We start from the raw sequence: 27,135 nt of genomic DNA, 5'->3' as shown, positions 1-27,135 counted from the left end.
AAGATAAGGACAGGTTTTTGTTTTGTTTTTGACTACCCAATACCATTAGCACACCTAGAAAAACTAATGCTTCCTTCATATTCTCACATATCCAGACAGTGTTCAAATTTCCCTCATTATCTCAAAATGATTTTTTTTTTTTTTTTTTGTCTTTTTGCCATTTCTTGGGCCGCTCCCACGGCATATGGAGGTTCCCAGGCTAGGGATCTAATTGGAGCTGTAGCTGCCAGCCCATGCCAGAGCCACAGCAACACGGGATCCGAGCCGCATCTGCAACCTACACCACAGCTCACAGCAACACCGGATCATTAACCCACTGAGCAAGGGCAGGGATCGAACCCTCAACCGCATGGTTCCTAGTCAGATTCGTTAACCACTGCGCCACAACGGGAACTCCTCAAAATAATTTTTTTTACAGTTTGTTAAAATAAGGAGCCAAACAACTTTCATACATTGCAGTCAGTTGATATATGTCACTTAAGTCTGTGTTCTCAGGGGGTGTGTGGCATTCAGAGCCTGAAAAGTAGCCAGCACTACCACACTATAACTACTCAAAGCATGTCAGGCTTCTAATGACTGTTGGGGAACCAGAAAGGCCAAATGTATTTTGGAAATGAAGACTACTTATGGAGACTCCCTTTTGTCTCTCAAATAGAAATGGTTTTCTGTATAGGTGCTTTTCTTTTAAAGGTTCTTTATTACCCCTAGAAGCTTAAAACCTCATGCTAAGATGATTGGACTTTTTAAATCAGTTACCCTTTTGACAAAGATTCTCCAGATGAGTTCTTTTGCAAGATCACAGCAGGAAGGGCAATTAATTTATATTTCATTTCCTGAAGCTAAGCATTAATTTAAGTCATATTTTTGGCTTTGATAAAATATTTCCAGAAAGAATATTGATTAAACTGGATTTTCTGCCTTTAATCATAAAACTGGAATTTAAAGGCATTTATTACCAGAGAATAGTGACTAATGAATGTAAAATGTAAAACAGGTTAATTCAAATAAATTGCTAGATATATAGAAAAGAATGGGGGAGATTTAGTTAAGCAAACATAAATGTTCAAAATAAAACAACGACTTTTCAGCCTTTTCTCAATATTTTTTTGATTGTACTGTAATATTTTAATATATTCACTTGCCGCTTCTTGAACCTTATAAGTCAAAATTCAGTGATCGTATATAAACAATCTTTATTTTTTCCCGAATTCAGAATTATAATAAGCTCTTTATCTTATTTTTCCAATAGCTCTTTCTAAGTTCACCACTCTCAACTTGTATGGGAATAACGTTTTTTGTGGCAATATTTATTCTTACTAGTAATCTAGGAGTAAAATTGCAAGGTTATTCAATTGCCATTAGCATGGATTTTTGCTGTCGGCACCATCTCTTAGAGAGACTGCTTGTAGCCTTGACAGGGCTACAAGTTATGAAAAGGGGCTTATCAGGGCTCCTAGGAAGGGAGACAGTAAGTTTAAAGGAAGAGTGCATGCTCCCAGCTCTACCACTAGCTTACTGTGGAACCTTGGGCCTGTTTCTTACACCTCTGTGGGCCTTTGTTTTCTCATCTATAGCATGAAGTGCTGGGACCAGGTAGCTGAGATTTTTTTTTAGCAGTACAATTCTTTGAAAGTAAAGCATACTACAGGAGTTCCCGTTGTGGCTCAGCAGGTTGAGAACCTGACTAGTATCCATGAGGATGCAGGTTCAGTCCCTGGCCTCACTCAGTGGGTTAACGATCAAGCATTGCAAGCTTCGGTGGGTAGCTATGGCATAGGCCAGCAGCTGCAGCTCCAGTTCAACTCAATTCAGCCCCTAGCCTGGGAACTTCCATATGCTGCAGATGTGACCTTAAAAAGAAAGAAAAAGGAGGAAAAAAAAAAAAAAAGAGGACTCCGAGCATGCTGGTTCTTTGGGAATGTTAGTAGAGAACATTTTTTTCATTTTTTCCCCCCTAAAAATTCTAAGGTACAAATAGGTGAAAATGAAAGCATCCCAAAGCCAAATGGGGATGTGTGCAAATACTCATTCTGCAACAAAATTAATTACCTTTGTTCTGGTATTCTCCATCTTTCTTTGTTCTCCAAATACTGTTTTCATCAGCCAGTCTGCAGCTTCTTGCAAGGTATCATGAATTGTTGGAGCCACCACTGCAATATTAAAAAAAATAAATAATCTGAACTCCCTGGTTGAATTTGATAGTTACATCAAAGATAATGCAGTTTCATAGCAACAGTACTTTATAGTATTGATAGCTCAAACTATAATCAGGTCTTAAAACATCTAAGGGATAGATGATTATATGAAAATCATTAAATCAGAAATTTGTAGAAAGCACTTTGAGTAAATAGCCATGTTATTAAATTGATTTTAACATTTAATGAAATTGCCAGATGGTTTTTATGCCAAATACTGAATATCATACTAGAGAGATATAAATAATGCTAAGAATGATAATGCAAACAGATTTTAGTTCAGAAATAGGGGAGGGGTTAAGCTAGTTTTGTGTGTGAACTATACAACTTACTCTCAAATGCGTAATTTATTTTCTAGCACCTCAGATACTCGCCCAGCTGGTCTGGAGGAGGCTGATCAGCAGTCATTGCCTGGAGAGCAAGGAATAAACTTGGACAACTCAGGCCCTAAACTGCCAGAATTTTCAAACCGACCACCAGGTGATAAAATGTTAGCTAAAGTTTGTATACTTGTCATCACTTATTTACAGCATTGTAAGGCTTTTTTTCAAGGAGACAATAATATTTTATTTTGTCTGCCAACTAGGCTACTTTAGTGATTTAATGTGTCTAGTATTTGGAAACCTTGGTATTAAGTAAAAAAATTTCAAATATAACTTCTGAAGGGGTGTGTGTGTGTGTGTGTTCTGCATGCGTGTTCTGCTCAAATTTGTCTTCACTATTTTAGGTCCTCATAAAATCAGACTAAAATATCAGGTGCCTCTTTATTCTTGTCAGTATCAAGGTTCTAGTTGACATCAAAATGGAATAAGGTTAAATGGAAAGATATTTTCATTCTAATCCTGCTTGCCTGCCTTTCCTACAGCCTCTCCTACTGGGACTTTCTCAAAGCAGAGTAAGATTTTTTTAAATAGAACTTTTATTATAAATCTTTAAACGTAAAAAATATAAAGAGTGGGGTTCTCTGGTGACCTAGCAGTTATGGATCCAATGTTGTCACTGCTATGGCATAGGTCACTGCTGTGACACAGGTTTGATCACTGGTTGAGGAACTTCCATATGCTGTAGGCACAGCCACACACACACAAATTTAAATATACACACACACAGTAATAAATGAGACACTCATGTACTTCCTACCCAGCTTAATGATAAATAAGACCAATATTGGTGAAGTCCTCTGCTTATAGTACCCAACTCTGATTATAAAGTAGTATCATCTTCTAAATGTTGAAAATTATGTTGAAAAGGAAATCTCCTAACATTCATTCATTCCAACCTAGAACCCCCAACCCAAAGTAAATTCATCATAATAACAATACTTTGTTATTTATTACAAATTGAGCACACCACACTTCCCATCAGTGAGTTGCAGCAGCACAATTGAGGCTGGGTGGTTACTAGTCTTTGGTGGGTATGTACAACAACATTATGAATAGGAGGGTGCCCTCTTCCCTCAGACACATCTAAATTCTTCTGTAAACCATGGGTGGCTTCACAGACATTATTGCTTCCTTTCTACCTTTTGCAAACTGAGAGGCTATAGGCTGAATTTGGCCTATAGTATGTTTCAGTTATGAAACTGATAACAGCAAACAGAAACCTGAATTTAAATACCTTTAGATAGAGCATCTGCTCTGCAGTTTGGCTCTGTCCATAGAACTACAACAGTCTCACACCAGCTCACTGTTCTTCATTACAGATCTGGCCCCTAAAGGCATATGAATTTTCATCCTTTGCTTTTTGATTATATTATATTCACTGTGTACATCCCGATTTTCCCTCTCTACCATTTTGTCATGGCAACCCCAATATATCGTCTTATCAAGAGTGTATTTTGGACTGCTGCCTCCAGCTTCTGGAATTTTATAGCAGCCATGCCCTTACCTGTTACTTTTGAGAGGCTGCTGTATTGTCTCTGCTGCTTTCTTTATATTTATGCTGTCTGGTGGCCTGATTTCAAAGATAAAAGCCTTTGTGTTATAGCCCTCACATTAAGGGGCTTCTGCAGAAAGTAAAATTTTCTTGGAGTTTCCATTGTGGCTCAGCAGGTTAAGACCCTACTAGTATCCATGAGGATTCAGGTTCAATCCCTGTCCTCACTGAGTGGGTTAAAGGATCCAGCGTTGCTGCAGGCTGCAGCATAGGTCACGGATGCCTGGATTTGGCGTTGCTGTGGCCCGTGGCATAGGCTGGCTGCTATGGCTCCAGTTAAATCCCTAGCCTGGGACCCTCCATATGCTACAGGTGCAGCCCTAAAAAGATTGAAAAAAAGAAAGTACAGTTTTCTTAAAATGGGAATCTGAGTTAAATACCAAAATTCCATGTTATTGGCTTTATAAATGCAAAGAGGTTACTTGGGCCTAAAACAAAAAAGGATTTAAAAAAACACCTTAAAGCAGGATTCTGCACATTGTACTCATTGGTGCTGTGTCAGTCATTGGCCAGAAGACACTAATTAACTATTAAACACAGGGTTTGAGTCTGTGCATCAGCAGCATTTAGTAGTTGCTCTGTGAAAATCTTGAGCCATCACTTCTTACTGCCAGAGCCAACTGTCCTTATCCCTATACCTTCTTAAAACTTCTCTAGTGTATTTTTCATGCAACAATGGAGTAAATCTAGTTTGTGAAATTGTATCACAGCTATATGCATACTTTTTCCCACTGAACTACCTTTATTCTTGGTTAGTGATCTTTCTGTCCTTTCTACTGATTGTGTATGGTTTTGGTGCTAAAATTCCAAATAAAATCTTCACAAAAGAATCATTTGAGATGTTACCTTCTAGAAATCTTAAGACATTGTCCCTCAGAGTTCTTTTCCCAAAATTATTTTTTATTCCTGAGGGCTACGCTTCTTGTTTACTTATTCTCCAGTTATGGATTCATAGAAAATATTTCTCCAAATAGAGTTTCACATAAAAGAAAGTAAATGGAGACTAATAATTTATAAAAAAAAAAAAGAACTTCAGTGCCCTCATTTTATTTTTATTGTGTGTATCAGCTTTAATTAGCTCCTACTATTTATTAAAATGATTTACATCGGAGGGGCAGTTTAATTCATTGGGTTTTCCAAAGGAGTGAGCCTTAAGGATGCAGCATGGTGTGTAAAGGCAGTGGATTGAAGTAATTTTAAATCCCTCTTAAGGAATTGAATCCTAGAATTTTATATTTTACTTCTGCTGAAAGAATAAAAAGGCTTATCTTCAGTGCTGGCATTTTCAACAAAAGCAAGTCTTAAGAGAATTAATCTGTGCTAACAGAAAAAAGAGAATCTTAAATGCTTCATTCACAAGTACAGTGAAATATTTATCTTGCCTGCATGAGACCCCATTGCTGGGTAGTCAACTACTTGCTGTTGATGGAGTTTTTCTCATTTCATCTGAATGTTTGGCTGGTGTAGACTTGGCTACTTTCAGTGCACAACACTGTATCAGAGTCTTGGTTCAGTGATGCCTCCTTCAAACCCTAAAGATTGAGGAGCTCCAGGTTCTTGATGCTTTGCTTTTGGCTTTCTTAAGCGATGTGCCTCTTTGCTTAAGTCAAAGAATGAGGAGCTGCCCCTACCCCCCTGGGAATGGGCATGCCTGAGCTGTTTGTCTACAGTCTGTGCCACCTAGATGAGTATTGCTTGGCTATATTCTAAAGGTAGCAAAGCTTTTCTTGCTGAAAATCTAACTTCCCTGATTTTGGGGGCTTGTTTTAGGTTATCCTTCTCAACCAGTTGAACAGAGGCCACTTCAGCAGATGCCTCCCCAGCTCATGCAGCATGTGGCGCCCCCACCACAGCCACCACAGCAGCAGCCACAGCCACAACTGCCACCACCACCACAGCAGCCACCACCTCCCAGTCAGCCACAGTCTCAGCAGCAGCAGCAGCAGCAGCAGCAGCAGCAGCAGCAGCAGCAGCAGCAACAAATGATGATGATGCTCATGATGCAACAGGACCCCAAATCAGTTAGACTTCCAGTCTCCCAGAATGTCCATCCCCCAAGGGGTCCCCTGAACCCAGACTCCCAGAGAATGCCCATGCAACAGAGTGGCAGTGTGCCTGTCATGGTCAGTTTGCAAGGACCTGCCTCCGTGCCACCATCACCTGATAAACAAAGAATGCCAATGCCTGTGAATACTGCTTTGGGAAATAGTTCAAGGAAAATGGTATACCAGGAGAACCCCCAGAATCCTTCCAGTTCACCGCTAGGTGAGATGTCCTCGCTCCCTGAGGCAAGTGGCAGTGAAGTACCATCGGTCTCAGGAGGCCCAAACAGCATGCCTTCACATTTAGTAGTCTCCCAGAATCAGTTAATGATGACAGGGCCAAAACCTGGACCATCACCCCTTTCAGCAACTCAAGGTGCAACTCCCCAGCAACCTCCTGTAAATTCCCTGCCCAGCTCTCATGGCCACCACTTTCCAAATGTGGCTGCTCCAACCCAAACATCTAGGCCTAAAACACCAAACAGAGCCAGCCCCAGACCCTATTATCCTCAGACTCCCAACAACCGCCCTCCCAGCACAGAACCTTCAGAAATCAGTCTATCACCAGAAAGACTCAATGCCTCCATAGCAGGACTCTTTCCCCCACAGATTAATATTCCTTTACCTCCCAGGCCAAATTTAAACAGGGGGTTTGATCAACAAGGACTAAATCCAACAACTCTGAAGGCCATAGGGCAAGCACCTTCAAATCTTTCCATGAATAATCCTTCCAATTTTGCTGCCCCACAGACTCACAAATTAGATTCTGTGGTGGTAAATTCTGGAAAGCAGTCTAATTCTGGAGCAACAAAACGGGCAAGTCCAAGCAACAGCCGCAGGTCTAGTCCTGGGTCAAGTAGGAAAACCACCCCAAGTCCTGGGAGACAAAATTCAAAAGCTCCTAAACTTACTCTGGCCTCGCAAACAAACACAGCCTTGTTGCAAAATGTGGAGTTGCCAAGAAATGTATTGGTCAGTCCCACTCCTTTGCCCAATCCTCCTGTACCTGGGAGCTTCCCTAACAACAGTGGACTGAATCCTCAGAATCCTACTATGCCTGTTGCTGCAGTAGGGGGTGTTCTCGAGGATAACAAGGAAAGCTTGAATGTGCCTCAGGACAGCGATTGCCAGAACTCCCAGGGTAGGAAGGAACAGGTAAATGTTGAGTTAAAAGCAGTCCCAGCCCAAGAAGTTAAAATGGTTGTTCCTGAAGATCAATCCAAAAAGGATGGGCAACCTTCGGATCCTAACAAACTGCCCAGTGTCGAAGAGAACAAAACTTTGGTGTCTCCTGCTATGAGGGAAGCACCAACATCATTAAGTCAACTTCTTGACAACTCTGGAGCTCCTAATGTGACCATAAAACCCCCCGGGCTTACAGATCTGGAAGTAACACCCCCAGTAGTTTCTGGAGAGGACCTGAAAAAAGCATCCGTCATTCCCACACTGCAGGATCCGTCTTCTTCTAAAGAACCCACTGGTTCCCTAAATTTACCTCACAGTAACGAGCCGTGTTCAACCCTTGTGCATCCAGAATTGAGTGAGGTCAGTTCTAATGTTGCACCAAGCATCCCTCAAGTAATGTCAAGACCTGTCAGTTCTTCCTCCATTTCCACTCCTTTGCCCCCAAATCAAATAACTGTTTTTGTAACTTCCAACCCCATCACGACTTCAGCGAACACATCAGCGGCTCTGCCAACTCACCTGCAATCTGCATTAATGTCAACGGTCGTCACAATGCCCAATGTGGGTAGCAAGGTTATGGTTTCTGAGGGACAGTCAGCTGCTCAGTCAAATGCCCGGCCTCAGTTCATTACACCTGTCTTTATCAATTCGTCCTCAATAATTCAGGTTATGAAAGGATCACAGCCAAGCACAATTCCTGCAGCCCCACTGACAACCAACTCTGGCTTGATGCCTCCCTCTGTTGCAGTCGTTGGCCCTCTACACATACCTCAGAATATTAAATTTTCTTCTGCTCCTGTACTGCCTAATGCACCCTCCAGTAGTCCTGCTCCAAACATACAGACAGGTCGACCCTTGGTCCTTAACTCACGAGCCACGCCTGTTCAGCTTCCGTCCCCACCTTGTACAGCTTCTCCAGTTGTCCCTCCTCATGCCCCTGTCCAACAAGTGAAAGAATTGAATCCAGATGAGACTAGTCCTCAGGTGAGCACCTCAGCAGATCAGAGCACTCTGCCCTCTTCACAGTCAACCACAGTGGTTTCTCCCCTTTTGACTAATAGTCCAGGCTCCTCTGTCAACCGACGAAGCCCAGTCTCATCTAGTAAGGGCAAAGGAAAAGTGGACAAAATCGGCCAGATTTTGCTGACGAAAGCTTGTAAAAAAGTTACAGGTTCTCTTGAGAAAGGGGAAGAACAATATGGTGCAGATGGAGAGACTGAAAGCCAAGGGCTAGAGACTGCAGCTCCAGGGCTCATGGGAACAGAGCAGTTATCCACAGAGCTGGACAGTAAAACCCCAACTCCCCCAGCACCCACTCTCCTAAAAGTGACCTCTAGCCCTGTGGGCCCGGGCTCCGCCTCAGCAGGACCCAGCTTACCTGGCAGTACTCTCCCCACCAATGTACGCTCAATAGTAACCACTCTGGTACCCTCTGAGCTCATCTCTGCGGCGCCGACCACAAAAAGCAATCATGTTGGCATAACATCTGAGCCACTTGCAGGTGGCCTAGTGGAGGAGAAGGTGGGATCTCATCCAGAGCTTCTGTCCAGCATAGGTATGTACTCGGGGCATGGCATCATCTCATGTGAATTTTTAGATGACCTATCCCACAAGAGAAAGCATGACTTCTTTTCTACTTGGAGGAAGAAGAATGGGCTAAATGGCAATAGTGATAGTTCCATTTATTTGAAATACATTGGGAAAATATTCTTTTAAAATCCTCTGTTAAGTTTACATTCATTAACATGGTTCTCAGCTCTTGAAATAATGAAACACCTTTCATTTATATAAAATATTTCATTTTACAAAGAAGTATCAACTATGTCAGGTATCCCTAACGCCATTCTACGGGTGAAAAGATTGAAGCTCAAGGGTTCAGTTTTCATTCAAAATCTATCCTGTGAGTCTCCAATTTAACATTGTTAAATTGGGTGAACAGCAGCTTCTGTGGATTCTCCTCACCAAAGTGCTTTCAGCTATTTCAAAACAGTTATCTCACAGCTTCTTCATTGTATTCTGTCAGGGTCTGTTCTCTTCTGACTTGCCTCTCCATAGGAGAGCTTTCCAAAAAACCAGGTTTCACCATAATAGACATGAGAGGACCAAAGTGGTTGAGAGATAGGCTTAGGTTGGTATCACAGTGCCAGCATTTACCAGCTGTATGGCCTTAGGCAAGTTACATGACTACTCAAAACTTTAGTTTCCTCCTTCGTAATGTGGGGACGATAGTAGTTGTAAGAATTCAATGAGATAATGTATGTAACATGCTTAGGTTAGCACAGGGCTAGACTATAGTAATCATTCAATGAAAGGTAAAGAATTGTTATTACCAGTCTCTTTGAAAACTAGACCTTTCCATTCATGTATTTCTAGCTCAGAGTTCCTGTGTACTGTTAAGGTAGGCTAATGATGGCAGCATAGATGTCCTTATATCTCCCTTTCCTTTGCATTCCCCCCCCCCACACACACACACGCATGCACACGTGTTCCTCCTTCTGTAAGGCTTAAGTGGTACAGAAGCTCTTTTTCCCCAGAGTGGACTCAGTCGAACACTGCCAAAGCTGGAAGGACCTTTGTTGTATCCTAGGGCCACCAATAGTGCCTGTCTTGTTTATGCAGCTAAAATGTTTTGAGGAGCAGAAGGAACACAAACTTCAGTGAAGGATCAGAGTTCAAATTCTAGCTCCAGTGGTTACCAGTTGCAGTTGGATAAATCCTTTAACTTCTTGTAAGCCATGTACTTCACCTGTAAAATGGAGATTGTAATTCCTACCTCTGACAGTTTATACAAAGATTTATTGAGAGGGCTTAGCATGAAGGCCAGCACACTTTCTCACACAGAGCCTTGCAAAGGCTAATTCCCCTTCTCTTTGCCTCTTCACTTCAGTGCTAGAGTTACAAGGAGAGAGGAAGGTCTCCAAGGAGTTCTCTGCCCTTGCAGGAGACAGAGACTTCATAGGGCTGGGCACTCTAGATTTCTGGTTCTAGCGCTATAAATGTAGGTGAGCCCTAAGAATATTTTAAAAACCTTGTGTGACTTATATTCTCTGCTATTAAATGTTTCCATTCTACTTTCTTTCAGGAAACTTTTCCCTCCAGTACCAAGAGAATAATGATGAAATGATTAGAAAATATTCTTATCTGGATCATATACAATCCTAGAAAAATATGTGAGCCTTAGAGAGGTGAACTAGCAGTTGGAAAAAACTTCTCAATTTTAGTTAAGATTATTTCCATTCTTTTTCAAGGGGCTTCTGTGCTTTTACTTTGACAGTGTGAGAAACCAATGGTGGAGTAAAAAGTAAAAGTTAAGGTATAGTTTTAAGCTTTATTAGTTTTAAGCATCCAAATTCTTTTTTTTTTTTTTTTCCTGTCTACATCTGTACCCACTGTATTCCATATGTTCCCAGGCTAAGAGTTGAATCCAAGCTGTAGTTGCCAGCCATAGCAACACTGGGTCCAGGCCTCATCTCGTGGTGACCTACACCACAGCCCACAGCAATCCCGGATCCCCAACCCACTTAATGAGGCCAAGGATAGAACCCAAGTCCTCATGGATCCTAGTCGGGTTCATTACCGCTGAGCCACGATGGGAACTCCAGCATCCAAATTCTTAACATAAATGCATCATTGACTAGGGAAAGAAATCTGCAGAAATCACCATTTCCACAAGAGGATGAAACTTGTGGCAGAGTTTATCTAGGACATTAGACTGAGTGTCAAGATGGTAGGACATAACCTTGAATGACTGTGGCATATCTGTCCCCTCAATCTTTAACGTATGATCCAAGAAATTTCCATTCTAGAGTACATTGTGCATTCTGTTCCATTCCTCTTCAAGGGCCTGAGATCTCTCTGTCCTTCAAAGCCTAATCCTGATGTTTCTCCCTTTAATATACCTTCAGATTTCTCAATCTAGCGTTGATCGCCTTTTCTTTGGACTCTCATAGCGTTTTGTACTTTATGACTCTGGCTCACATAATGTTATAGTTCACTTCAGTGTACCACATCTTATATTTAATACTAGACTGAGTTCCTGATGGGCAAGAACAATGTAATTTGGTCTCTAAGTTTGCTTGGCACAGAGCCTCGCCTCTAGTAAATTCTTGGTAACTGTTAATTAGTAGATAACATATCAAATTGATTTGGTTTATTAAATATGAATTGAATACTAGTTTTATGCCCATCGCACTTGACAAATACTGTAAAAAAGTACAGAATAAATTATATGATTCATTTCAGGTCTCAAGGAATGTAGTTTTTAGAGGGATGAGCAATTTTTCAAAGGCCAAGGTTGAATGGTGTAATTTTCCATCTGTAAGTGGTTTGTTGCCTACTAAGGTTTGCCGTTGGGTTTTTTAGAGTACTGGACAGAACTTGACCCCAAGAGGTAAAAATTATGGGTACTATTGTCTCGTGGCCATGTTGTCCCTTGATCTTTGTATATACAAAAAAGGAAGAACATCCCTAGCAGTAGTCTTTGTTAGTGAATGTTAAAGTAGTTAATTAAATTTTGAAATATGTTTTCAAAGCCAACTTCAGTATTGTCCTCTAAGAGTATGTGTATTTCAGCCACTACTTAGCCCTTGATTCAGTCAGTATTTTCTGCTTTGTTTAGAAATGAAGGTAAAAGACTGCTCGTTTTTGTTTTTCTTGCCTCAGCCCCTTCACAGAATTTAATCCCAAAGGAAACTCCAGCCACAGCACTGCAGGGGTCTGTTGCCAGACCAGGTAAGGTCCACCTTGGAAAAATTTTTTGAATGGAATGAATAACATGTGAAGGAACCACTGCTATCCTCATTGTGCCAGGAAGTGGCTGAAACGGTCTTACCTGCTTCAGAGCAGACTTCAGTTGAGTGGCAGAGCTTGTGCAGTACTATTTGAGGTTATTTTTCTCCTGACCGGCTTGCTTTCTGACGCATTCCTGGGGTCAGCCAGGGAACTCAAGAAGGGCATCTCAGTGCCCATTGTCTGTCTGCCACCCAGTTGTGGGTGGTTTCCATTGCAGAGTTTGCCCTGTTCCATGACCCCGGCACCCATAGCTGGCAGCTGCCTGATTGGCATGTAGTAATTTGCTGGGGTGGCAAGCATCACTGCATTATGAAGGTAATTACATTATCCTGACAGGAGTAGAGGCTTGTTCAGAGAGTCTCTGCTGTCGTGAGGTAGCCATTCCTCCAGGGGATCAGTCATTTCAGTCATTTCTGGATGGCATTAAGTTTCTTCCCATGACCAAGATATTGTAAATAGCACTAGAGATGGAGTTTCTGGAAGGTGGAGTCCGTGGTAATCTGACAAATAACTGCTGTAGGCTGCTGGGTCAGCTCTGAACGCATTAGGATCTTGATGGCAGTGACAGCGCACTGCCCTCATAGATTAGATGGCTGAAGCTGATAAAGAGCATGGTTCGTTATAGTTTAGTCTTGCCTGGCTCTTTGTCACTGTAGGTTATTGAGGGGTACCAACAAAAGAAAAAGAGAAGTATGATTGCTTTTCACAAGAAGGTTAGAATCTCAGTGACAATACAATTCACACATTTGACAAAATTAAGTTTTAAAAATATACAGCCATGTTTAATTTTGAGTCTAAGCCAGTAAAAGTTGTGATTATTTTAAAACCTGCTTCAGGGTGCCATGTCCTATATTATGGATAGGACTTTCTGTTGTATATACTTTGGTATAGACTTTAAGTAAAACCAGGCCTCTGAAAAAATGGATGAGGAAAAAAAAAAATTAGCCACCCAGATTCTGCCTTTGCTACATGATACCTGAGAAGGGTAGGAATGGAGCAGATTACTCAGAGAAGAAATTAGATTGTAAAACTCACTTTTTTATGAGAAAGGGAGCGATTAGAAGAGGGAAGGGAATTCCATCTCCTGCCCCAACTCTTTTCTCCAGAAAATGGGCTTTACCATATCATATATCCTCCTTCTCAGAGTAATTAGCTGAAGAATCTTGTTCCTTTTGAAAGTTTGGCTTAAATGAATCTCCTAAAAATACTCACTAAGCCAATAATTGCCTTCATTAAATCCCTTTGGTCTCCACTTACATGAATTAGCTGTGATAGTGTTAAAATTCTCAAAAGCGTTGAATTTTGTTTCAAAAAAGCAAACCAGGAGTTCCCGTTGTGGCGCAGTGGTTAACGAAGCCGCAGTGGTTAACGAATCCGACTAGGAACCATGAGGTTGCAGGTTCGGTCCCTGGCCTCGCTCAGTGGGTTAACGATCCGGCATTGCCATGAGCTGTGGTGTAGGTTGCAGATGCGGCTCGGATCCCATGTTGCTGTGGCTCTGGCGTAGGCCGGTGGCTACAGCTCCGATTCAACCCCTAGCCTGGGAACCTCCATATGCCACGGAAGCAGCCCAAGAAATAGCAAAAAAGACAAAAAAAAAAAAAACAAAAAAAAAGCAAACCAAAATTTTTTTGTAATCAACTTTTTTTTGGCTTGAGCTGTTTTTACATTTGAACACACAGTACCTATTTCTCAGCTCTAGCAGAGCCAGCAAGGCAGCAGAGACTCAGTGAGGTTTCTTCTGGAGAGTCTCCAGGTTTTATGGATTAGATATGGGGAGCTAAATAGCAAATGAGAAGCAAAAATTCCCTTCTGCCATCTTTGAAGGCAGAGAAGTACAGCCTCCTTACATAAAGACTGCATCAACATGAGCATCATAGCAATACTAATAATGGCTAATATTGAGTAATTACCAAGTGCCAGGTGCTATATACTAAGTTTTTTAGATGCATTGTTCCATTTAATCTTTTTAACTTGGAGGTGGGTAGTGATCCCTTTTTTTTTTTTTTAGCACAGAGAGGTCAAGTAACTTGCCCAATACATGGCTACTAAACAATGAGGTCAAAATAACCCAGGCACTCTGACTTCACTGCCTTCAGGGAGATGACTGTGCAGTAAGTAAGGCAGGTTAGACATGTATGCTGAGTCTGTGATGCTGAATTCCCTGAAAGGGGGAACAGGTAAAGGGCTGTGGGAGACCAGAGGCAGGAGAGATCACTGCCGACTGGTGCATCAGGGATGGTCTTTTGCAAAAGATGAAACTACCTAAAGGTGTATGATGGAGGAAGAAGGTGTTTTTCTGCTGGTGCTGAGAAAGAAGTGCCTGGTAAACCCATAGGATGCTCATTTAAGCAAACGCTTTTAAACAAATTACTGAGAGTTTCCTTTCTTGGAGGGCATTGCTGAGAGGTTGAGGAAGAGAAGAACATAGTGGGGTATTTAGGCAATATCTCAGAGTACAGCAATCTGCCCTCTAAAATTCAGTGAAGAAATCCTTTGGAGGAGAATGCATCCTTAATAGATATTTGAGACATAGTTGAAGATTGCTGTTTAAAAAAATATGTCAAGAGGGTAAAGATAGTCTAAGAATGAAAACAATCTCTTTCACATGAGAGGAAGAGGATTATTTTACTAACCTAGTGATAGCTGGATGAAATATGAACCAGGCAGTGTGGATTCAGTTTGGTTGATCCAAACAAGATAATTTCACAGTATGGAGTAGAAATAAAAATAGACTGAGTAAAGTGTCTTATGCCCAGACAGCCGAATTTTGCCTGTGCCAACTCTCTCTATATACCATGTTAAGATAAGGATGCTGCTATGCATGGAAACACATTAGCCTAAACAGGGCATTCAGAATTTTCATAGACACCTAGCTTCTCCCTGTGGACATATACACCAGAAGCTCATACATCTCATTTCTGTCCTTTGTATTTTTAACAGAACTCGAAGTAAATGCTACCATGGTCTCTGGACAAAGGTAAGATGATCATTTCTGCAGGCTTAGCATGAATATGGCATAAGCCACTTTGAAGGGTTATCACCTTTCTCAGCCTTTAAACCTCTCTTCACCTTGTCTTTTTCTTTCACTCTTTGTACCAGTCTTTCCTACTGAAGTAGGGAGCTGTCATCAGCCCCAATCCCTCAGAGATAATATTTCTTTTTTTTCTTTCTTTCTTTCTTTCTTTTTTTTTTTTGGCATATGGAGGTTTCTAGGCTAGGGGTCTAATCAGAGCCACCGGCCTACGCCATAGCCACAGCAACACCAGATCTGAGCTGTGTCTGTGAACTACACCACAGCTCATGGCAACACCAGATCCTTAACCCGCTGAGCGAGTTGTGATTCTACCCCAGCTGAATTCTTGCCTCTCCTTGACTTGCTTTGGCTTGTGGGAGAGTTGTTAGATGTAAAGCTAGAAGAGTGAACCTATGGCCATATTCCCAAGCATAGCGCCACTAGCAAAGGGTGGGTACCCTGGCAGGAGTGAACAGTGGAGAGGTAGGGATCGTTGACAGTCAGGCCGTGGTTCATGTCCTTAAGGAGCTTACAATGTAGTGGAAGATACAAGACACTAAAATAAAACAAAACATGCTGTGCAGCCCGGCATGTGCTCTGGAATGCCAGATACAGACTGAATCCTAAAGACAGAAGAGAACTTCACTTGGGGAGTTAGGGCATGGAAGTCTTCCCAGAAAGAGGTGTCCATTTGATTGGTTTTTTGTTTTTGTTGCATTCCTTATGTTTCAGTTCCATGTCTTATAAGTAAATTTAATCAATTTCTCTTCCCCCCCCGCCCGAGGATTTTAACATGGATTTTGTTTGTTTCTGTTTTGTTTTTTGGCTGCACCTGCAGCAGGTGAAAGCTCCCAGGCCAGGGATTGAACCCACACTATAGCAGCAACCCATGCCGCAATAGTGATAGTGATAAACCTGGATCCCCAATCCACTGCACCACAAGAGAACTCCAAACATGCATTTTTCGAACTATGAAAATAGTATAAGTTTACTGAAGATAACTTAAAATTCAGATCAGAGAATTACAAAGACAATTACCAATTAACCACTATTCCTACGACTCAACAATATTTTAGTTCTTCTAGTCTTCCTCACAAAGTATGTCCAGATAGAAATAGAGTTTAAAAATGTCAGTGTTTTGGAATTCCTGTTGTGGCTCAGTGGTTAATGAATCTAATTAGCATCAGCAAAGACCGACCCAGGTTTGATCCCTGGCCTCGTTCAGTGGGTTAAGGGTCCGGCGTTGCTGTGAGCTGTGGCATAGGCCAGCAGCTTCAGCTCCAGTTCGACCCCTAGCCTGGGAACTTCAGTATGACGTGGGTGAGGCCCTAAAAGACAGACAAAAAAAAAAAAAAAAAAAAAAAAAGCCAGTGTTTTATATATATACTATAGTGTTTATATAGCTCTAATATCTAGTATTATATCCATATATAAATACTATATATATATATGTATATCACCCACTCATTCATATGTGGTTATATATATACTTAATATATATTATAACGAAAATAGGATTATACTAATCATAATGTTGGTATCTTTTTTTTCTCCTACAGTAATGCATTACGAACTTTTTTTTTTTTTTTTGGTATTTTTAGGGCCACACTCACTGCATGTGGAAGCTCCTCCCAGGCTAGTGGTTGAATCAGAGCTGCAACTGCCTGCCACAGCCACAGCCATGTGGGATCCAAGCCGTGTCTGCAACCTACATTACAGCTCACAGCAACGCCGGATCCTTAACCCACTGGTGAGCCAGGGATCAAACCTGCATCCTCATGGTTCCTAGTTGGTTTCGTTAACCACTGCTCCACGAAGGGAACTCCACGAACAATTTTTATCATTAAATAGCTTTCTGCAACATGATTTTTCTGACTCCATTTGGATGTGCCATGATTTAGTTAACTAATCTATTATCGTTAAGCATTTAGGTCTCCTGTATTCATTAGGAAGAATAAAATGCTTTGATATCCTCATATGTAATTAGAGCTCTTTAAAAAAGATTTATTTCCTTAGGCACCTAGAAATGGAATTGCTGAGCCAGAGGATTACACCAGGGTTTCTCAGCCTCAGTGATATTGACTGTATGGATCAGATAATCCTTTATTGGGGACAGGGTAGGGAATGGCGGAGGGTACTGTGTTAGCATTATAGGATGTTTTGTGGCATCCCTGGCCTCTACCCAAATGGTGCCAGTAGCATCCTTCCCCAGTCATGACTATCAAAAATGTCTCCAGACATGGCTGAATGTCTTTAGGAGGCACAATGGCCCCTGTTGATAACCACTGGGCTGCATAGTTTATACTCCATCAAGAGTTTTTGTCCTGTACCCTCAATAATACTAGATAGTACCAATTTTTAATTCTTCGCATACTGAAAAAAAAAAAAGAGGGATTGAGGTAGAAGCAATCAATATGTGCAGTGGTATATTGTGATTATTTTCTCATGTGTATTCTATAATGTGACTTCGTAACATGCTGCTGCCTAACTATACCAGGCTCATAGTAAATGCCAGTGTATATTAGTAATTTCGTAGATTTAGGTACTATTAATTTTTGAAGGGAAATTTTAGGAAAACAGATGAGAAAGTTTGTTGATTTTTGTTCCGAGTTCTTACTATCTTTTACCTATTTTTCCACAATGTCCCCAAATTCAACATGTCTGAAAACAGACTTGTGATTTTTCACCCTATTGTCAAGTCCTTGGCTATTGCTCTAGCATTATGCATAAATATTTTATTTTTACTAATGTAACAAGTTAGATTCACTTTTAAATTGTCAGTAATATTAGAGGGTAATTGTGCTTGTTGTCCCAGAGTGGAACAGTATTACCCTAGGATGATTCTGTAGTTCTTAATCTCCTGCCTTATGAATGAAACTGTTATCTTTATTTTTTGTGTGACTTGATACCCTTATCTCCTTGGACTTTATGCTTCCCCCTGTCAGCAGTGAGCCCAAAGAGATAATTGAAAAGTCCAAAACTCCAAGCCGAAGAAACTCCCGGACTGAAGAGCCAACTGTGGCTTCTGAAAGTGTGGAAAATGGACATCGGAAGCGATCTTCTCGGCCTGCTTCAGCCTCCAGCTCTACTAAAGGTTAGCAGTGGTCTGTAGATGCTATTTATGGGTTAAATAGAAGAATAGGGTTCTTATCACAGCAGCAGCAGATTTTATCCTTCATCTTTGCTTCTGTTTCTTAAATTGTCAAGTTACTTTGACTTCTGCTGTTTGGTTCTTACTTTACTTGTTGGTTCATTTAACTGTATGTTTTCTGTATGTGTGTACAAGAGCAGCAAGTACGTAATAGGGCAGATTGATCCTTGATCACCATTTCAGATAGGTCCTCAATAAGGCTCCGCCATCTTTCTATGGTTTCTGTGGTCAATTCTCTTTCCTACTTTCTACTGTTTTCAAACTTCTGGCTCCTACTTTATATCCTCTCTTTCAGCAGAGTTCTCCCCTCTTCACAGAGAAAACAGAACTCCTGCAACTTCCACTGCCAGGACGTAAATCTACCCGGGTCCTCCTTTACTCCTACGATAATAGAGCAACTGTCTCTCCTTAAGTCCAAGGCCCGTTCCTTCTCTTGTACCTTTGATTCCATCTTCTCTGACCTTCTCAAGAACCTTACACCACCAAGTTTTCTCTTCTCTATTGACTGCTTTTTTTAATTATTATTATTATAGTTGATTTACAGTGTTGTACCAATTTCTGCTATACAGCAAAGTGACCCCGACATATATATATTTCTTATCTTTTCTTATCTTCCATCATGCTCTATCCTAAGAGATTGGATGTAGTTTCCTCTGCTATACAGTGGGACCTTACTGCTTATCCATTCTAAATGTAATAGTTTGCGTCTCCTAACCCCAAATTCCCAGTCCATCCCACTCCTTCCACCTTCCCCCTTGGCAACCACAAGTCTGTTCTCTATGTAAGTCTCTTTCTGTTTTGTAAGTAGGTTCATTTGTGCCTTGTAAATAGGTTCATTTGTGCCATGTTTTAGATTCCACATATAGCGGATATCATATAGTATTTGCCTTTCTCTTTCTGACTTACTTTGCTATCTCTTTTTTGAATTAACTTTGCCCTTTGGCTTCTCTGACCCAGAACTCTCAATATTTTTCTGTCTCCTTTCTGGCTATTCCTTATCAGTCTCTATACCCATTCATTAGATGTCAACCTACTCAAACTTTAACCCTGAGTCAACTTTTCTCTTCAACTTACATTTTCTCCCTAAGTGATCTCATTCATACCTCCCTTCTTTAGTTACTACCTTTCACAGATGACTCATAAATTTATTTTCTAGTATGGACCTCTAGAGATCTTAGGCAATTGCATGTACATCCTTAAGAGGACCACAAACTCAACATGTTTGAAAACAGACTTGTGATTTTCACCCCTGATGTCAAGTCCTTTGCTATTGTTCCCCTGCTATCTGTCCATCTATCTGGACAGATGCTCTCCCCATGTATCTGTCCATCAGGTAAGACCTCCTTGACACCTCCCTCCTTCACCTGCACATCCATTTACAAAAATCTGCTCATTTGATTTCACGTGCCCCAATTCATCTACTTTTCCCTATCTTCACTGCTACCATAGCTTAAAACCCTTCAATGGTTTACCATTATAATTAGGATTAAATTCTAAAAATGTCAGTATGGGCCACAAGGAATGGTAAAGTTGGTAACATTTTGAAGGGACAATAAAATAGAACCACAGAAACAAAACTCTCCAGATTTATAAAAAAACATCAAAAGTGACTTTGCTCTATGACCCAGATTGGCTAGATTTATCCAGGGAAGGTGATAGAGACTTCAAAATCAGGATTTTTCTTCATGGAAATAATAAAAGTACACCCTACACCACCACTGCCACCCCTCACCCCACTATTTAAAAAGTCTTTTTTCTTTTTTGTAGTTTCTAGCATAGATCACTTGTTTACTCCTGGCCCCACTCATTGATTCATCCTCAGAAGCAGAGGCAGCCTGCCAGATCACTGGGTGCTTTGGAGCAGTGACAGATGGGAACAAGCAAGGAAGGAATGGAGTGAGGAGCCTGAGGTCGCTTATCCCCCTACTGCTTACCACTTCCCACAGCCCCACATATGTGTTTCTCAGGCACACCACTTGATCCTTCATGTCACAACAAAGTAGAAGCTCCCAACCTTGACCTAATTAATAGATATTTTTCTAAGGGATGAACACTTTGTCAAGACAAAACCCTGTATGTTTTTACTGCAAATGACAAATTTGCTACATTGGAAATGAAGCTTGAGAGTTGGACATAAAGAGGCAATTATGGGGAATTGTGGGGTCTGTGAAACCTAGTTTATTTATTAAAATAAAGAATACCATTGTCAACATCATGTCAGATTAACTCTCCTCTGATTAGCAAAAGACTAATGATAATGAGCAAATCAAAGAAACTGATTCTCCACCTGGCACAAGCATCATGATCTCCCAGCAAGATGTATATATTGAAATTTACACCAAAAGAACCCTAAAAACACTACGCAGGCCATCTCTCAGCAAGTCATCTAAGCCTCACTTCTTGGAAATTACCTAGCTAACAGAGTAGTTAAATTTTTGCTCTTTGCATCTACATTTTGAGTCTAGGTTCTCAAAATAAAATACAATATGAAAGAGCAAAGAAAAATTGCTTAATATACTGAACCTGACATGCAGCATAAGAAAATTCAGCCTAGAAATGCATAAATTGGATTCATCTTACACTAAAGTGTGTTAAATAGAAAACACTTTTTTGTCTTTGATGGGAAAATAATTCTAAAACATTGTTTTGGGAGTTCCCATTGTGGCTCAGCAGAAATGAATCCAGCTAGTATCCGTGAGGATGTAGGTTCAGTCCCTGGCCTCTCTCAGTGGGTTAAGGATCCATCGTTGCCGTGAGCTGTGGTGTAGGTCGCAGAAGTGGCTCAGATCCTGAGTTGCTTTGGCTGTGGTGTAGGCTGGAAGCTGCAGCTCCAATTCAGCCCCTAGCCTGGGAACTTCCATATGCCATGGATGCAGCCCTAAAAAGCAAAAACAAAACAAAACAAAACAAAAAACATTGTTTTCGTTTTTTTCTTTAATTTTTTATTGTAGTTGATTTATAATGTTCTGTCAGTTTTTGCCATACAGTAAAGTGACCCAGTTATACATCTATATATTCTTTTTCTCACATTATCCTCCATCATGTTCCATCACAAGTGATCAGATATAGCACCCTGTGTTATACAGCAGGATCTCATCGCTTATCCATTCCAATGGCTATAGTTTGCATCTACCAACCCAAAACTCCCAGTTCATTCCACTCCCTCCCCCTCTTCCTTGGCAACCACAAGTCTGTTTTCCATGTCCACAAGTTTGTTTCTTTTCTGTAGATAGGTTCATTTGTGCCATATGTTAGATTCCACATATAAGTGATATCATGTGGTATTTGTTTTTCTCTTCTGACTTCACTTAGTATGAGAGTCTCTAGTTGCATCCCTGTTGCTACAAATGGCATTATTTTGTTCTTTTTTATGATTGAATAGTATTCCATTGTGTATAGGTACCATTAACCAGTTCATCTGTCGATGGTCATTCAGGTTGTTTCCATGTCTTGGCTATTGTGAATAGTGCTGCAGTGGACCCATGGGTGCACATATTTTTTTCAGTGAAAGTTTTGTCCAGATATGTGCCGAGGAGTGGGATTGCTGGATCATATGGTGGTTCTGTATTTAGTTTTCTGAGGTACCTCCATACTATTTTCCACAGTGGTTGTACCAATTTGCATTCCCACCAACAGTGTAGGAGGGTTCTTTTTCTTTACACCCTCTCCAGTATTTGTTATTTGTAGACTTATTAATGATGGCCATTCTGACTGGTGCTATATGGAGAAATGTCTATTCAGGTCTTCTGCCCATTTTTCAGTTGGGTTGGTTGTTTACTGTTGAGTTGTATGAGTTACTTGTATATTTTAGAGATTAAGCCCTTGTTGGTTGCATTGTTTGAAACTATTTTCTTCCATTATTTTTTATAGAACACCACCCATAGCAGTGTTTTATTTTGTTTTCTTTTAGGACCTCAGGTGCAGCATATGGAAGTTCCCAGGCTAGGGGTTGAATCAGAGCTACAGCTGCTGGCATGTACCACAGCCACAACAATGCCAGATCTGAGCCGCATCTGTGACCTACACCACAGCCCATGGCAACACTGGATCGTTAACCCACTTAGGGAGGCCAGGGATGTAACACATCCTCATGGATACTAGTCAACTTCGTTTCTGCTTGGCTGCAGTGGAAATTCCCCATTGGTTTATTTTTGTTTTTATTTCTATTGCTTTGGGAGACTGATCTAAGAAAACATTTGAATGGTTGATGTCAGAGAATGTTTTGCCTATGTTCTCTTCTAGGAGTTTTATGGTGTCTTATGTTTAAGTCTTTACGCCATTTTTAGTTTATTTTTGTTCATGATATGAGTGTATGTTTTAGTTTCATTGATTTACATGCAGCTGTCTAGTTTTCCTATTTCGCTGAAATTTTCCCATTTTTTCCCACCACTTGCTGAAAAGACTGTATTTTTCCCATTTTACATTCTTGCCTTCTTTGTTGAAGGTTAACTGACCATAGGTGTCTGGGTTTATTTCTAAGTTCTCTATTCTGCTCCATTGGTCCGTATGTCTGTTTTGGTGCTAGTACCACACCGTCTTGATCACTGTAGCTTTGTAATATTGCCTGAAGTCTGGGAGAGTTATGCCTCCTGCTGGGTTTTTGTTCCTCAGGATTGCTTTGGCAGTTCTGGGTCTTTTGTGGTTCCGTATAAGTTTTTGGATTTTTGTTGCAGTTCTGTGCAAAATGTCATGGTTAATTTGTTAGGGATTGCATTGAATCTGTAGATTGCTTTGGGTAATATGGCCATTTTTATGATATTAATTCTTCCAATCCAGGAGCATGGAATATCTTTCCATTTCTTTGAATCCTCTTTAAGTTCCTTGATTAATGTTTGATAGTTCTCAGCATGTAAGTCTTTTGCCTCCTTGGTCAGGTTTATTCCTGGGTATTTAATTTTGGGGGGAGCAATGTTAAAAGGTATTACATTTTTATAGTCCTTTTCTAATACTTCATTGTAAATATACAAATGCAACCGAATCCTGAGTGTTAATCTTGTATCCTGCTACTTTGCTGAATTCATTGATCAGTTTGAGTAGTTTTTGTGTGGAGTCTTTAGGGTTTTCTATATATAGTATCATGTCATCTGCATAGAGTGACAGTTTTACTTCTTATCTTCCAATTTGGATACCTTTTATTTCTTTTGTTTGCCTGATTGCTGTGGCTAGGACTTCCAATACCATGTTGAATAAAAGTGGTGAGAGTGGGCATCCTGGTCTTGTTCCAGATTTTAGTGGGAAGGCTTTCAGCTTTTCTCCCTTGAGTATTATATTGGCTGTGACTTTCTCATAAATGGCCCTTGTTATGTTAAGGTGTGTTCCCTCTATATCCATTTTGGTAAGAGTTTTAAATCATGAATGGATGTTGGACTTTGTCATATGCTTTTTCTGCATCTGTTGAGATGATCCTGTGGTTTTTGACTTTTCTTTTGTTATGTGGTTTGTGCCATTGATTGATTTGTGTATGTTGAACCATCCTTGTGAACTCGGGATGAATCCCACATGGTCGTGGTGTATGATCTTTTTTACATGTTCTTAGATTCAGTTGGCTAAATTTTATTGAGAATTTTTGCATCTATATTCCTCAAAGATATGGGCCTATAATTGTCTTTTTTGGTAGTATCTTTGGTGTTGGTATTAGGGTGGTGGTGGCTTCACAGAATGTCTTTGGGATTATTCCTTCTTCACCCGTTTAGAAAAGTTTAAGAAGGATGGGTGTAAGATCTTCTTTGTATGTTTCATAGAACTTGCCTGTGAAGCCTTCTGGTCCTGGACTTTTGTTTGTAGGGAGTGTTTTTATTACATATTCAGTTTCATTTCAATTTCATTTCTAGTGGTCATTCTGTCCAGTTGATCTCTTTCTTCTTGATTCAGTTTTGGTGGGCTGTATGTCTCTAGAAAGTTGTCCATTTCTTCTAGATTGTCAAATTTGTTGGCATATAATTGTTCATAGTATCCTCTTATGTTTTTGTGTTTTTTTCTTTTTTTTCTTTTTTTTTTTTTTTTTTTTTTTTTTTTGTCTTTTTGCTATTTCTTGGGCCGCTTCCGTGGCATATGGAGGTTCCCAGGCTAGGGGTCTAATTGGAGCTGTGGCTGCCAGCCTACGCCAGAGCCACAGCAACGCGGGATCCGAGCCGCATCTGCAACCTACACCACAGCTCACGGCAACGCCAGATCGTTAACCCACTGAGCAAGGGCAGGGACCGAACCCGCAACCTCATGGTTCCTAGTCGGATTCGTTAACCACTGTGCCACGACGGGAACTTTTAATTATTATTTATGCAGTATCCCTTGAGGTTTTTCCTTTTTCATTTCTTTTGTTTATTTGAGTTCTTTCTCTCCTCTTCTTGGTGAATCTGGCCAGAGGTTTGTCAATTTTGTTTACCCTTTCAAAGAACCAGTTCTTAGTTTTCTTGATTTTTTTTCTATTGGTTTTTGAATCTCTGTTTTACTGATTTCTTCTCTGATCTTTATGATTTTCCTTCCTTCTGCTGACTTTAGGTTTTGTTCGTCATTCTTTTCTAATTCTTTTAGGTGGTGGGTTAAATTGTTGATTTGAGATTTTTCTTCTTTTTGGGGGAAGGCCTGTACTGCAGTGAACTACCCTCTAAACACTGCTTTTGAGGCATCCCATAGATTTTGAATGGTTGTGTTTTCATTATCATTTGTCACGAGGTGTTTTTGAAATTGCTTTTGATTTCCTCATTGACCCATTGGTTTTTTAGTAGCATGTTGTTTAGTCTCCATGTAATCCATTTTTTCTCATTTCTTTTCCTATGGTTGATTTCTAGTTTCATGCCATTGTAGACAGAAAAGATACTTGAAGTAATTTCTGAACTCTTAAATTTGTCGAGGTTAGTTTTGTGCCCTAATATGTGGTCAGTCCTTGATAATGTTCCATGTGTACTTGAAAAGAATGTATATTCTGATTTTTTTAGTTTTCATTTTAAATTCAAAATACCTAGTATTGAGCAGCACAAAGAAGAGAGTGAATTTCTGAGATCAATGTGAGATATTAAAGAAATGATTACATGGAGAGCTTCGGGCTACTCGTTGTACTTTGCTGTAGAAGACTTTTGTATTGAAAAAGTTTTTGAGAAAAATGGTTTAAATATAGGATAAGATTATATACCGTATGGGTTGGTTGAATAATACAAGAGGAATTCAAGGAATCAAAACACACTCCTTCTCCGTTATGTCACGTACACAGGTGTATCCACAGCCTTGATAATTCCTGACTAGGCAGTAGACACTTGCTGACTAGGGGTCATGGTCATGTTATTTAGAGACTTTGACTATACCATGGCAAAAAGAGTTCCTTCCTGCAAAGTAATGGCTTGGCGCCAAAAGGGATCTAAATACTGTTTTGTTGCACTCTGCCACAGTTTATTCACTTGCTTGTAGCATCACTCATTGATTTCTCAACAAAAGCATTGTCGGTCTACCCATCATTTCTCTTGGTGATAGGAACAGGTGATGGAGATTGTGGGGTTAATTTCCCAACTAAAGTAGCTCTCCTCACCCTGGCACTTTTCCAGCCATGTATGTTTGCTTCACCTCCCGCTACCTGTATCACATTTCCCCAATTGCCAGGCCCCAGTATATGGGGCCAAGAAGCCTGAGACCCGCCCCCCCTCACTGAGTGCCCCTTCTGATTTAGAGTCTAGTAGGGCTCCACTTGGGTCAGCCCTGGTTCTTGTGGACTGTCTAAAAGGCACTGCTGTAAAGAGTTGCCTCAGCTGAAAATGTCCTTCCTTTCCCCAACAGACATAACCAGTGTGGTGCAATCCAAGCGGAGAAAATCCAAGTAAACAAGCTGGACGACGACTTGATATTTGTAAATGTGTGTGAATTTTACAAAAAGCAATTTTGAGCTGTGACTTTTTAAAATCCATTTCTGTACAGTTAGTCATTTTAATAATGTGGTCCTTTTCCTAGTCCCTGCAACCTGTTTCGTAAAGTGCAATGGAGAAAGCAGAATTGTTGAACCCTTTTGATGTTGCAAGATGAAGTTCAAGGTTTCTAAAATGTTGCCATGTATTGAGAGGAGCTAATACGATTATGTTATTAGTTTTCACATTTCCTAAGCAGCCTAGAGTACAGGGTGAGCATTTTTAGATCTTCTAATGATATATTGTGCTGTGGAAGTACTGTGTGTGGATAGCAGTAGTGGGGCAAAAAGAATCTTCTCATTTGGAAATGTTGTAAATAATTTTATTATATAGTGTTTTGGATGTATTTGTTGTAGAAATGGACCAGTGAATAAAGAGAATCTAAGGGTTTATACAATGTGAAATATTGAATGTGCTAAATAAATGTCTTTGTCCTAGAATATCAACGTGTTATTGCTGAGGGATCATTGGGCAAGCAGGCTCTTTCCTTGGACCATACAGAATAGGAACAGCCTTCTTTGTGAATTACAATCCTGTCTTGTCCTCTTTGCACCTAAGATACCCACTTAACAAGTGTGGAAAATGCATATGCTTGTTAACTCAATTCATTCTTGCTTTGAAGAAATGAGCTCTTTTCAGTACTGTAGCAGGTACTTTGATATTAATTGGTTAAATTCCTTTTGATTGCATATAACAGAATCAACTTAGTGAGGATCAAATGTCACCCAAGATTTTCTAGAAACAGGAAGCCATCGCAACCCAGCTGGCACTTTACCTCATTCATCTGCTTTTCCATGCGATGGATTTCCCCAAAACAATTGTGTTTATACCTCCTCTGTTCGAGACATAAACCCAGACTGACCAGTAAGATTCTTTGTAACAGCATCAAGAATCTAGTTCAGCTTAGGTTTCTACCTTCAGTACATTTCCA

At 40.4% G+C, this 27,135-nt stretch overlaps 1 protein-coding gene across 9 annotated transcripts in view; it reads left to right on the top strand.

Moving 5' to 3' along the window:
- The window catches only part of NCOA6 (nuclear receptor coactivator 6), a 107,621-nt gene extending 80,977 nt beyond the window's left edge, over positions 1–26,644 (top strand). For 7 of the 9 annotated variants that reach the window (XM_021078295.1, XM_021078294.1, XM_021078292.1 and 4 more), the window contains 6 exons: positions 2,554–2,675; positions 5,901–8,912; positions 12,020–12,088; positions 15,092–15,128; positions 18,110–18,258; positions 26,080–26,604. In XM_021078295.1, coding sequence (XP_020933954.1) covers positions 2,554–2,675; positions 5,901–8,912; positions 12,020–12,088; positions 15,092–15,128; positions 18,110–18,258; positions 26,080–26,123 — 3,433 coding nt within the window. In that variant the 3' untranslated portion in view covers positions 26,124–26,604. Of the gene's footprint in view, positions 1–2,553; positions 2,676–5,900; positions 8,913–12,019; positions 12,089–15,091; positions 15,129–18,109; positions 18,259–26,079 lie in introns of all 9 variants that reach the window. The other 2 variants (XM_021078293.1, XM_013985296.2) reach the window with 2 other exon arrangements.

Source organism: Sus scrofa, chromosome 17 (genome assembly GCF_000003025.6).
Source record: "Sus scrofa isolate TJ Tabasco breed Duroc chromosome 17, Sscrofa11.1, whole genome shotgun sequence".
NCBI lineage: Eukaryota > Metazoa > Chordata > Mammalia > Artiodactyla > Suidae > Sus > Sus scrofa.
The sequence above is the reverse complement of the archived record's forward strand: the minus strand, read 5'-3'. Positions and strand labels throughout refer to the sequence as shown.